The sequence below is a fragment of the Aptenodytes patagonicus genome, chromosome 5 (genome assembly GCF_965638725.1).
Source record: "Aptenodytes patagonicus chromosome 5, bAptPat1.pri.cur, whole genome shotgun sequence".
Lineage (NCBI taxonomy): Eukaryota > Metazoa > Chordata > Aves > Sphenisciformes > Spheniscidae > Aptenodytes > Aptenodytes patagonicus.
This window is the reverse complement of record NC_134953.1, coordinates 76079318-76092752: the sequence shown is the minus strand read 5'-3', so window position 1 is coordinate 76092752 and position 13435 is coordinate 76079318. Positions and strand designations below refer to the sequence as shown.

General features: G+C 36.7%; 1 protein-coding gene across 8 annotated transcripts in view; it reads left to right on the top strand.

The window, feature by feature from the left end:
* The window catches only part of EVI5 (ecotropic viral integration site 5), a 90852-nt gene that overhangs the window by 68554 nt on the left and 8863 nt on the right, over window positions 1-13435 (top strand). The window contains exon 20 of one of the 8 annotated variants that reach the window (XM_076337735.1): window positions 12473-12546. The exons of the other annotated variants lie outside the window; for them this stretch is intronic. Coding sequence (XP_076193850.1) covers window positions 12473-12523 — 51 coding nt within the window. The 3' untranslated portion in view covers window positions 12524-12546. Of the gene's footprint in view, window positions 1-12472; window positions 12547-13435 lie in introns of those variants that run through there. 8 annotated transcript variants of the gene reach the window in all.

Sequence of the window (13435 nt, the reverse complement as noted above, 5' to 3'; positions counted from 1 at the left end):
AGATTTGTACCATGGGTTACATACTCTCACGCTAGCACTTCACAGAAGTTGCCTTTGATAGACACTGAAATGTTAAGTGAAAGCAACTTTTGTGAAACATTTTTACTCTTCGAGAGAGTATCCCACTTCAGTAGGTAGTACTGAAGTAAAGCAGTTACTGTATGTGGAAAAGAATATATAGAAAGTTTGGACTGTTACGGGTTTCCATTAAGTAAAGTTGAAGGTTTAAGAAAAACTGACTAAGATAAATCTTGAACTAGTTGTTACTCATTTCAACGTAAATCACATACTGGGGAAAAAAGGAGGAGGTTCTTTGTAGTTTGCCACTCTTTACTTTTAATTCAAACTGAATGGAATTAAATGATTTATAAACTGCTGAAGTTCTGCATTTCATGCGCTACCCCTCTGTACATGCAGTCACTTTATATATATTACACAGCAGCTGTCTCTGCTTCCTGTTGGATGTTGCAAGGCTTGTATGTGTTACCTAGATTACAGGAGTGGTACAAAAGATTAGAATTGACATGCTTACCCACAAACTACACTGGCAGACCACAAGACACCTTTGGAGACAAAAGCAAGTGGTTTCCAGTCTTACAGACTTTGTGATTTAGGACTGAAGTGCTTAAGTTTAAATTGTATTTCAAGTGAAACTTTGTAAGTTTGTCTTTGTCATACTGCTAGCTGATTTTTTGTGTCTCTTGGAATGCTTTAATGAGTTTGTTTTGCTGTTAAATTTCAGTTTCTTATTTATATTACTACAGTATTTCAAATGTAGGTTTGTTTTAATTATATGACAGTTTTCATATTAAAAGCTAAATTCTGCCTAGTATGTATTCAAGTCCACAAAAGCAAGTAGCCTCTACAATTTGGGATTGTGGAGCATTGTTCCATAAGGCTATGGTTCTACTGTGTATTGGCCATCTGCATTGGGGGACAGCTTTATGAAGGGGAGCAGCAATATACAGAAACTTAGTACTTCCTTCACTTAGCATGCATTTTTTCCGTAGAAAGCAGGAATGTGGATGTTGAAGATAGCTCTTTAAAATCCATTTTTAACAATGTTTTCCTATACTTGAGGGATCCAGTAGTTGTTTTTAGCTCAGAAGCAGCTGAAGAATACTCAGAGCTTAGTGATACTTTTCCTTTGTTTTTTTCTTTTTGACAAATTATTTGGTATTTTTGACATACAAAATATTCTTTATAATCCTGGCACCTTTTGCTCTTGATCTATATTCTTAGGTTAAAAAAAAATCCAGATAAAAGGTTTCAGACCTCTGTAGAGTCAAGGAGACTTGTGGAGGAGAGAAGGTGGTTTCTGGGAATTTATCTGCAATTTTTGTCTTAAATTTGAGTTAGAGCTTTCAAAAGATGCTGGGATGTTTCTTTCCTATCTCTCTTGCCATTCCCAGGGGATACAAAAAACTGACTGAATTAGAACTTGACTGAACTAATGCTAAAAGCATAATAAACACAGCGTTACCAGGGAAGATAACTGAAGCAAAATAGCAAGTTTTGAAATACACTAACTTGTTTCTTTGTGCCCTTGCTTTTGCTTCTCATACTGTTCTAGCTGTTGTCTAGTCACCTTCAGCAGCCAGTGCAATTTGTGACCCTAAGGAGGAGGATCAGCTAACTCCTACTCACCTACTTTTGGTGTCTAGATAACATTAGTAAATTGAAATGGTTGGGGTTGTTTTCATCCAAGGAATTTTGAAGGGGGTGTGTGTGTGTGTATAAAATATTCAGACTGTAAGTGGGATGAAGATGGGTAGGGAGCCTTTGTTCACTTCTCTTCCAGTGTAAGAATTAGGATCTTCAAATGAAACTGTGGAGTTGTGTTGGAAAAAAAAAAACACTAGAGGATATGATTTTTGCAAATGTAAAAGATTAAATTCCTTTAGATCCAAAATCATTGCACATACTAAAATCCATGTTAATACAGATTGGAAAAAATAACTGCCTAAGTTCATGGAGGTGGGGGGAATCCCTGGAGATGCACAGATGTTACATGTATAATTGAAAAATGGGCTACTTGCTGGAGTTTGAGAAGAACATTCTGGGAAAGTACCACTACGTATTTGCCTATTGTTACATTTTCTCCCAGGCTTCTGCTATTAACCAATGTCAGAGACAGAATACAGAGCTAGTTTTCTCATAGTTGTTCCTCTGTAATGAGATATACTCTTAACAAATAATTACTTGAAATATTTTGAGAGGAAGCAAGGATGAGATTGTTTGCTAATGTGCAAATCTTATGCATGTGGTTTTGGTATTTGAATGAAAAACAAAATCCTGATGTTAGTGTGGCACACTGTTCCAACAGTTAGAAAACCCTCTACAAACTGCCCATGTTAACAATATTTCAGCATGGCTGATGGAAAAGAACAAGATGACATATGACTGGAGCATTATTATTGCACCAAAAGAATTTTTGAGGCTTTTAAGAGGCTATAATATTTACTTTAAGTGAGAGCCTGGCGATTTAAATTCTTGCATATTGACAATGCAGAAAAGGGGGGATTTTTTTAAAGTATTTCCCATTTCCAGTATCTGAAAACTTGATGGCTATTCAAAGAAGTAGTGACCACTAGCTTACTACTCTTCCATTCCCACATACATATAGCTTATCTAGGAATGGATCTGATATTATGTTTTAAGAACCTAATGCAGTCAGTAAGATTCTGATATAGGTGTTATCGCATGGTCTGATCTTGCTCCTGGTGAGCTAACATTTTAAGATTGGCTTAATGAAAAGAGATATAAAAGTTGGAGATTAAATACTATGCTTTTAAAAGATTTTGCTTGTGTAAATAAAATTCAAGACACTCAAAGTAATTACTTTGAGGATCAATAATGCATAAGTTATGACCAAAGGAGTAATTGGTAATATGGTTGAATTAAGGATACATTTTGCAACTTGGGTTAGCTTTCTAGGCTTTCACTGCTGAAACTAAAATGGTGAAGGGAAAGTAAACTGCAGCCATCACTGTGAAGGATTAAAAAACTCCACCTATACAGGCCACACAATACAACACCTAAATAAAATTCAGTGCACTATAGTACACAGGAGGAAAGTTTAAACCACGTTAACAGTTCCTTTGTTTTTGAATACCATAAACTTGTATGGTAGGTAAGCTGCATTTAAAAGCTGCCAAATTATATCCTCCTTGGTTTTTTATTATTAGCTAATAATGTTAAATCAGTATGGTACAGTGAATGGTTCTGGTCTCCAGCACAGTTTAGCCCAGGTTGTCCTCTGAGGAGATGAGGGAATATCTTTACAAGCAGCTAAATGATGACTCCTGCATCGGCCATAGAATCATAGAATTGTTAAGGTTGGAAAAGACCTTTAAGATCATCGAGTCCAACCACAAACGTAACACTGCCAAGTCCACCGCTAAACCATGTCCCTAAGCACCACATCTACACGTTTTTTAAATACCTTCAGGGATGGTGACTCAACCACTTCCCTGGGCAGCCTGTTCCAGTGCTTGACAACCCTTTTGGGGAAGAAATTTTTCCTAATATCCAATCTAAACCTCCCCTGGTGCAACTTGAGGCTGTTTCCTCTTGTCCTATCGCTTGTTACTTGGGAGAAGAGACCGACACCCACCTCACTACAACCTCCTTTCAGGTAGTTGTAGGAAGCGATAAGGTCTCCCCTGAGCCTCCTTTTCTCCAGGCTAAACAACCCCATAGATGAGCACAAAATGATGCTGCTGCTTGTGGCCCACTGGAGTAGCACAAGATGGGCTGGCCGCTTCTAGCAGTATTCCTAGCTCCTGTTTCTCTCACAATAATAGCCTCTGGGCTTGATGGTGGGATACCAGCAGGAAGCATTATTCCTCTCCTCTGTTAATTTTGTTACTAGGCTTCCTGTGAGCCAAATTCAATGCTTACCAAATCAAATGTTCTTTTATCTGAAGCACCACTAGACTGCATGCAGAAGCAGGGTAAATAACTGAGCTTCATCTTGCTGTACTTGGACTGCTGGTGTCCAGCTACTTGGTTTGGATGTGTCTATGCTGTGCTGCAGTCATGACTGCAGTGTGGGCACATCTTTAAGTAACTTTTAAAGCTATGAATGAGTTGTACATAGCTTTGCATGATGGAGAAAGGAGGATTAATTGGGGAAAGTGAATTCTAGTTAAAGTTCAACCTACAAGAATTTTTTTGAAGTTCTCCTCTGAAGACATATTTATAGGGTGATGGCTAGCAGTGGATCAGATCATATGAGCAAATGAGAATGAGAGAAGATCAGATTTATCAGCATTTAGATATCTTGGAAACAGAAATAGGTAACATTTATTTCATCAGAACTAAGGAGAGAACAGCAAGTCCAAAAAGGCCTAGTACTCTTCCTGTAAAATTTATAATTAGATAGAATGCTCTTCCACTCAGCCTGTTGCCAACTTACTTTTCCCCTCCCCCTTTCTTCTGGAAGGAGTGTACTGTTTGCTTTCCATGTAGTACAGGCAGATGTGTATTTGTCTCTTAGCAATTGTCATTTTACTTGCTTGCTTTCATAAAATCAGCTAATCTGTGTGCGATTTATTTCAGTCAGTTTTTACATTGTTCTCACTTCATAGTTCTCACTAAAACTGTAATGTTTGTTAAAAGTACTGTATTAACTCTTGCAAAGCACTTGTTTCTCAATGCTGACTAGAATCACATTAACACCTTCTAATAGTTTGTTTTACTAGACAAATGCTTTCAAAATATGTGGCTCTCTATAAATGTTTTCTTACTTGATAAGAAATGTTGTCCTTGGAAGGAAATATGTTAGCCCTCAGATTTACAAAGTAAGCATTTCAACTTGTGGTGGAAGTTTATAGCACAATAAATCATGTGCTTTTCTTTTACCGTATCTTGCAAGCACAGTTGGACAAGAGACCATCAGATTTTTCCCTCCCCACAGGCAAAGTTCTTGCAAGGCTGCTGGACAGCTAAAAATGTAGTTGCTTTACTAGTACGTGTCAAAGTTACAGAGCCTCTGTGCTGGCAGAGTCTGATTTAAGTGGTTGTGGTCAGTCTGAGGAACCTGTGATGTGATAAGATAGCGTTTGTGAGGTCATGTGGTTTGCAAACACCCAATCTAATGTAGCAGCTTTGTCTACACAGGATAGTTAAATATATATTGTATGCTTCAGAAAAGTGAATTGCTTTATTCCTTTAGTTCAGCTTGTCCTTGAGAGTCACGGATGTTATACTGGCTTGATAATACCAAGATTGTTACAGAAGTGTAAGACTGAACAGATTGGGAATCTTAATTCTCCAGTAACTTTCTCCAGTTTAGTTACTCTGCCCTTAATAAAACCACTAGCTTTAGACACCGTCTGGCTTAACTAAGCAATCAACAGGCACAAGCATTATTGCACAATGGAATCCCTGTATGTTTTATGAACATCAGTTGTTTAATTCAATTAATTTTGAATGGGTGTTCATAGTGTAATTAGCACAGACATGTTACACTTGCCCAAAAAGGTAGGATTGATTCCATAATGATGGTACTCCATTCCACAAATCTTTGGCCATGAACTCCATCTTCATCTTTGCATCAGATAAGGTTGATTCCTCTCCCTTCCCCCCCAGCAACACCACCATCAACAAAATATCTTCCATCTCTCATGAGTGAAGGAAACCTCTAGATGTAAACAGTATGACCAGGACAGTGATGCAGTCTGTCCTCAAACGGAATAGGTATGACTTTGTTCGCTTTGAGAGCAACAGTTTTAGGTATGAATCTTAACTGTTTCACTGCCACTACTGACAGGTTGGATTCAGTGATAAAATAAACGAAGATTGGTGATTGTTCTCTTTACAAACATTTTCCTTTTTTTTTTTCTGACTGTATCCTACTGCGTCAAAACTCCAGATCTGTCTTGCTGAGCAATATACTAGTTCTTGATTGCAGCATTAGAGATGAACGTAGCTAGCTATACTTAACTATACTAAGTCCCTGTTTAGTTTGTCTGGATTGCCAAAGCAAGTAAACTGATTCTAGATAAAGTTATTTCATTATCATGGCAATAATGCTCTGCTCTTGAGTGTTGGAAGCTGCGTGACCTGTCTGCTGTACTAATTAGAGCTATGTTTCTGTCTATAAATCAAGTTTTGGGGATTGAAAAGTGGAGGGATTGAGGTTCTACTGGTTTGAATTTATCTGAGTAGTTGTTCCTTGCAAAAAATGTTGTGTTAGCAACCATACACAGCTGCCATCTATGTGAGTAACAAGCTCAGGAAGGGAATGCTATGTATTAGCTTGTAATATATCTCTGTAAATTTATCTGAATATAAGTGGGGCAAACAGTGGAAATGTGGTGGAAACCCCTCCTAAAATTCTTTTATCACTCTCAGAATGGCAGCCAGCACAGATGGAAGTAATTTCTGCAATCAGAGGCAAAAATAAATGTTACTTAGTCCATTTAAAAATGCTGAGTTTAACTCCTGCTTTAAAAGGGCAGAGTAAAAGTGCAAAATGATAATTTCCTGTAACTGTTGCCCATAATGGGTACGTTTTCAGTCTCTGTATCAGCCAGTACATTCTAGTTAATGCTTGAGGTTTCAGTAACTTTTGTATTTATAGATGCATGCTCTAGGGAGAAGGAGCATTGAGATTTAGGTAGTTCCTTGGATGTAATAACTGCAGTACATTTAGTGTGATCATGCTGCTGTTTTAAGATATTTTTGTTGCCGTGTCCTCACTCCAAATAAACACCTTCATTAGAACTTCTTGTAGGAAGAGTTTCTGGGAACTTTCCTTCCACCTACCAACTAGCTATTTATAGAAACTTCCCAGGGCTAAGTCAGCTTAGAACTTTTTTTTGGAATTGCATACAATCTCACTACAACAGATTTGTTAGATCTTAGAAAAATTCCCTCAATAGATAAAATCTGACTTATAGTTACCAAAGACCGATTTATTTTGAAAACAGTTTAAAAGTTGGGTACTTCCTTAGCGCTGTTGCTATTTCAATTGCATATTTGATACAGAACTTCAAAGTTTAATTTGATTACACGGCACTAGATCAAAACCAGATTCTTTAACCATATAGTGCAGTGATCAAAAAGTCATGACCTCCCATTGATCGCTTTATTGGTTTCCTGTTCTGATTCACTGGAAACCTTCTGGTCTGAACACTTGTTGCTAGTTTTAATCTTTGTCACGTTTACAATACAGCAGACTTGTCTATGGTAAAGCTGATATACAACATACATTTAACATCGTATTTCCTTTTGGCTCAAGTGCTCTTTAACTGATAATGTTAAAAACCACTTTTTATAAAAGCTTAAGTCAGGAAATGTAAGAGTACATTCAGAACAATATGAAATAAATAGCAGGACAACTGGAGATGAGCTTTCTTTTGATGCATTAAAACTATTTCATAGATTTTATTTAAACTTCCTAACATCTATAGGGATTTTGTAAATCACTTTATATTACTGTGAGACTGAATATGACTTACAGAAGCTGGCATTTTAAAACAGAGGCCAAATATTTAAGTGCTATTAAAAAAACCCAGAAGCCTGAAATGACTCAGTCTTGGAAATTTCTTGCTGCTCTTTCGCTTTTCACTTATGACACACTGCAATGCTTTGAACTCTGTCTAGTGATATGGTCAGCAAAGTTCTTTTGAGATAAATATTTCAGGTTGTATACCAGCGTGTTATTCTGCGTCATCCTTTTTAAAAGTACAAGTTTCAAAAACAAAGGTAATTCTTTCCTTAAACAGGAGAATTTAGTAGTTAATCATATACATGAGCTTGGATTCCGAAGAGTTAACAATGAGTGGGGCAGATTCATCTAATGTTGTAGTACTTCATGACTGTTGCTTTTAATCCTGCTATAGATGACAAAAAAAAAAAAAAAATCTCAGTCCAGAGACTCTTTGGGTTTTTATCTTTTAAGAATAGCAGCCATATTGGTACAACCAAAAAAAGCAGCCTAGGTCTGTTCAGGTATATGATATTGTCATTCGCTGTTGTTCTGGTTTGGGCCCCCAATAGGCTTATCAAGCCTGGAGTTTAATACTTGGTCTGACTTCTGATGAGCTTCTGTTGTTGCGAGTTTCAAGGTGTTTTGCTGCAATTGCTGTAACAAGTGGATAGATCATACTGCAACTATATTAGATTGAATTCAATTTATGAACTCCAGAAACACTTGTACTGTTTTGAGATAGTGCGGATCAAGAAGTTCAGACACATATGAGACCCTGGAGATAACTGGATATGGACAGATGCAGTCTTCCTACCATTAAGTTATGCTGCAAATCAGCCTTCTTTGAACCTTCTGCCATACTGAAAGTAATATAAAATTAATTTTCTCTATCTGCTTCTTTCTGCTTGTCCTAAAACCCCTAACAAATCAAATGAACTCTTCTCCAAGATTCATTTTATTGCACTTCAAAATAAGGAGCCAAATACTCCACCAAGTCCTCTAAGAATTTTTGTCAACTAATTTTTATCTTTGTATGAGCATTATAAAATTGTTTGGGGGGCAGATGAGGTAATGCTAGCAGGAAGCAAATACAGCTCTGAACTCATCCATACAAAGCAGAGTTAATTTTCTTTAGGTAACTATTTTATATTCTTTAGAAATACTGTATTATAGAAGCCCCTAAACTTGCACTATTCTAGAATCGTTAACTCTTATCAGGGTTCATTGTTGGTTGTGCAGGTTTCCCGTTTTAGTCATGCTAAACTCAGTCCTAAATAAATGGCCAAATGTGTTAAGGTAGATCCCAGACAGTCTTGAATATGCTGGAGTGCAGCTTGGCTCTTCCTGCAGGGATCCTACAGGGACTGGCTAACAACTTCATTTCAAAGGTCACTGCTAGACTCCCTAAAAATCAGCATTTTGTTTATCTCACTGAAACCTCTGCTGGGTGAAAATTTTTAGATGAGGAAATGAATTTCCACATTTAAAGGATATCAAAGACAAAACTATGTCTTAAAAAAAAAAAAGCCTCCATGATAAATGAAATGTTTAATAGTGATTTATGAACTACTAAGTAAAGGAAGCAATTTTGCAAACAGATTTGAAATGCTCTCACTGCATGTTATTTGTAAGCATGATCAAGACATTTCCTGCTTTCTTAAGTCATAGTACCTAATGCACTGGATTTTTTTAAACAGTAATTTCAGTTTACTTGATTTTGCTTAACCTAGTCTAATTTGTTAAATTAGACTCTGATTAGAATCTTGAGTATTGCCTTACAAACATCACTTTTGGGGGTGGGGGGAAGGCAAAAGCAAAGACAAACCATAAAGCTGTGTAATGGTGATTCCAATCTGTTAAACCACAAATTTATGTCAACCCCCCACCCCGAACACTTCAGGCTAACTTTAATATTTGTAGTTTAGGTGAACTACAAGGGGAAAAAGTATTTTTGTCCATGCTAGTGTTGTAGTGAAACTTCCCTGAAATAGTTTTCCAGAGTTTTTTTAATGCATTTTTAGATTTATTTACTTTCCTCCTTATGTCCCTGACTCTTCAACAACCCATTAGAATGTGTTGAGCAACGTGATTTCAACAAAATCTAGCAGATTTGCTGGGATTTTTTGAATTTTGACACAAAATTAAATCTCGAGGAAAGGAGCAGTAAAAAGAACAGCATAGTAACACTTCCTATTTGAGAATATAATTGTCTGTTGTATCAATTTCAAAATTAGATCTTAAGCTGAAGCAGAATATCTTTAGGAAATCTGAGAAGACTCAGAGTTGTTCTGCAAGAGTTTTAATCTTAGTATTTTAAATTAAAAAGAGAGAAAAAAAAAATAACTGTGTGAAAGCAATAAATGAAGATGTAACCTATTTCCTGAATTTCTCTACTAAGGATATCTGATTGTTGCAGATCTCTCTCAAGTCTGCCTCACAGTGAAAAGAAAAGATGGTTCATTGTGATTTTTTTCCACCCACCCACCCTCTCTTTTTTTTTTTTTTTATCATATTCCTTGCATATCTTTTGAGGTCTACAGAATGTATTCTAATTCAGTTCTTAAATCTCTGGAGGTAGATATGGCATTGGAGAATCTAAAATGGCTTTGGTAAGAGATGTGGGAGTGGCCATCTCTGCAGCTTTTCATATGGATTTCAGGGAAGAGAAGCCCATACAGTCCCTCTCAGCTGTTATCTTTCAAACAGTGAGTCCATGGTATTAGGGCTTCTTCCTCAGGAGGGACTAACAGTGATCAGGTAACAGGAGCAAGCAGAGTAAATGGGAGTTCCTGGATTCAGCATGTTTGGTCTGGTTGCTTTGGGCTTCTTGAATCATCACTAATTTCCAAGAATGACCCTTGTCTGGCATGGCTGTTAAATAACAGCTCATGGCTGTAATTTACAAGTTAATAATCCTAATTATGGCTGCATTTATAGCTATGGCTTTAGAAAAACCCTTAACATTAACTGAAGTGAAACAGGAAATTCACTAACACTGAAATAAAAGCCACAACTTTGAGCTTTGTCCTAGTACAGTTACAATGATAACACATTTCTAACTTAACATCTCTTTTTTAAATTTGTTAGAGAATGTGTCACTGTTTCTAAACACAGAATGTTGTATTATATGCAATATGTGTTGTTTTTACACATAGTCTTATTTTATACGTAATCTTGAGAGCTATACAAGTTGTCAGGAAGGTCTCAAAAGACTATCCTCAGTCTTTTGTGTATGACCACATGTTTGGGTAAAAACTGTCTCATGCTTGAGGAAAATGAAAAATGTCTTTAAAGTTGGTTTGGTTTTGCATTAAACTTTTTCTTTATTGCAAGATATATTAAACCATACTTAAGCTTTTTTAAAATCTCAGACTTTTCAAAGACCGATAAGCAATGGCTTTCATTAAAATGCTCTGATACAGTTCTGTCACAACGCATGCCTAGCAGTCCCTTTCATAGAAGGAAGCTGATTCTGTTGGGGAACTTTAGAAACCCCATTTGCACTGTAGCTGTACAGCCATTAAACTTGCTAAGAATTGTTTTAGATGATAGATTGCTAATATTAGTTTCTGCAACTATTCGTTTAGCTCATGAGGTCTCCATTTGTGCAGTGTTCATGTTGCGATGGTTTCAGTATGAATGTGGCTCACTGTGGAACTACAAACATATATTTAAAAATGGGCTTCAGAGAGCTTAAGATATCTAAGGAGTGGCTTGTGTTCATGGAAGTGAAAAAGTAGCATGAAAAGGTCTGCAACCTTAACGTTGTTCATTCTTTTTGTGTGCATGTGCAGAAATGCTTGTGCATTGTAGTACCTACTGGACATAGTATTTATCTGGACTGATGTTTGTCTCCCAAATGACAACGTATTTTCCATTAATTCAGCCTGAGATGCTGCGACTACTTCATTTTCTGAGATAAGCATTTTTCCAAAAGAAGTTACTGGGAGCTTTGTTTAAAGAAGTGATAGTGTACTAGTGCATGCCTTAAACTGCAGTGATCTCGTCACAATGGGAGAGGGTCAGCAGTAAGTAGCAGTCAACTGTGTTTAGTATGATAAGGGATCCCGTTAGATGCTGTGAACTGTTAGTCTCAGGAAGTTTTAAGAACTCCAGTTAAATTGCTTTTGTTCATGTTAAATGTGATTATAATTTAATAGATCATAACTGATATTTTTTAATTGGCTTGTAATTAGATTTTGACTTCTAAATCTCTCTTTTCATGTTGCCAAGTTGACAATATTTTTCTGAATTATAGGACAGATATTTGAAAATGCTTATGACTTGTTTCTCTTCAGCTAAACGTGGTTAGATCATACTTTCAGCAACATTCTAGTTTTCTTTTGAATCATGTTTGGTTTTTAAGCAGGAAATCTTACTAAGACTTCCTACTGTTACTAAGGTGGAGACAAATAAAGAGGGAACTCTGATTTTTAGATTCCTCTTGCTATAAGTAAAAGCACTGAGAATTCAGTATCGTTACTCTTTAAATAAAAATTTAACATACTGCCTTCTGCCAAAACCAATTTCATTCACCCAAGTCAGTGGTCATATTTTTGTCATATTTTTATCTCACTTGTGTACTGCTTGCTTGCTTGCTTGCTTATCCTACTGTGAGTAGATTGAATATTTATTGGCGAGCTTTGTTAAAATTCTTCTTTACTACTTCAGAATTGAGTAACTTTCAAGAATTAGTTACTGAGGCCTTTTAAAGGGAGCAGAAAGTAACATTTTAGTTTGACTTCTTTCCACCACTGAATTCCTAGCTTTAAAAATCCTCACGGGTTACAAGATAAAAATGTCTCCCAGAGCTTAAGTAGAACTCTTTCATGAAGTCCCACTTGAAAATTTGACCTGTGTTCTCTATTTAAAAAACAAAGGGGCTTAGAAATATAACTTGCTTGCAACTGACTAGCACCCTTCAAACTATTCTATGATTCTATGATTTAACATGGAAGAACTTTTGAATTGTACTAAAACTTCTAAATTTCTCTTTACTGTCTCTCCTTCATGCCTGGCTTGATGAGGCAGTCAGCATCAGGTAAGAAAGTTTATTCTGAGGTTCAAGGATCTGATTGTTAGCCTTTTTTCAGCTCTTCTGAATTTGTGAAAGTACACTGTTACCTGTTACAAGTATGTACAATTAAAGTCTTTTCATATGTTGACTAGTAGGACATACAGTTTGTCTTTAAAATGCTGACTTCTTTAGGCACAAGAAGGTATATAAACGCAAACATTAAGATTCTGTTCTTGATTCAGCTGGCTTTTGAAGGGGTAATGATGAAATATATTTTGGTCACATAATGTTATTAACCCTTTGAAATATCCAAAAGACCACATGAATGTGCTGTAGGGAAAACTGGGTTGAAGCTGCAGTCAGCTAGACAATGTGACCTGGATTTGAGAATTAAAAGCAAAACACGTGGGTTTACCAGACCTGTTTTTTTTACAGATGTGATCAGATTTGAGATTCTTGCAAAACTGAAGCAGTAAGAAATAGCCAAGGTTCATTTGAATGTCACTTGAGGTGACAGAGGTCTAGTTCCCTTCACATGAAGGAGGGCCAGACCCAAAACTGAAAGCCTTTAACCAATGTTAGTTCTTTGTACAAAAGAGAACAGAAGTGACAGACCCTGGAGTCTGTCATGACAGTCCATACTCTGCTCAACATGGCTGCAAGAAAAAGGGCTGTTCTTTTTCCTTCAGGTGGAATGATAAGGATAGAATAGAACTGGGGGGGGGGGGGGGGGGTTGGGTTGAGTCCATGCCCCCCCGCCCCCCAAGTCCTTAGTCAGATTTCCCATTGTCTTGATATGCTTGACTACTCGAATGACAAGATCGTGGCATAATGCTTTACTTCCTACTTCAAGCTCTTTTTCCATGTTCAAATAAAACGCTGATGGCAAGAATCTCAAGTCTCTCTTAAAAAGTTGACAGACGAACTTCAATGTGAATAAGGTAACTCATGAATTGCAAAATCTAAGCCATGCCTCA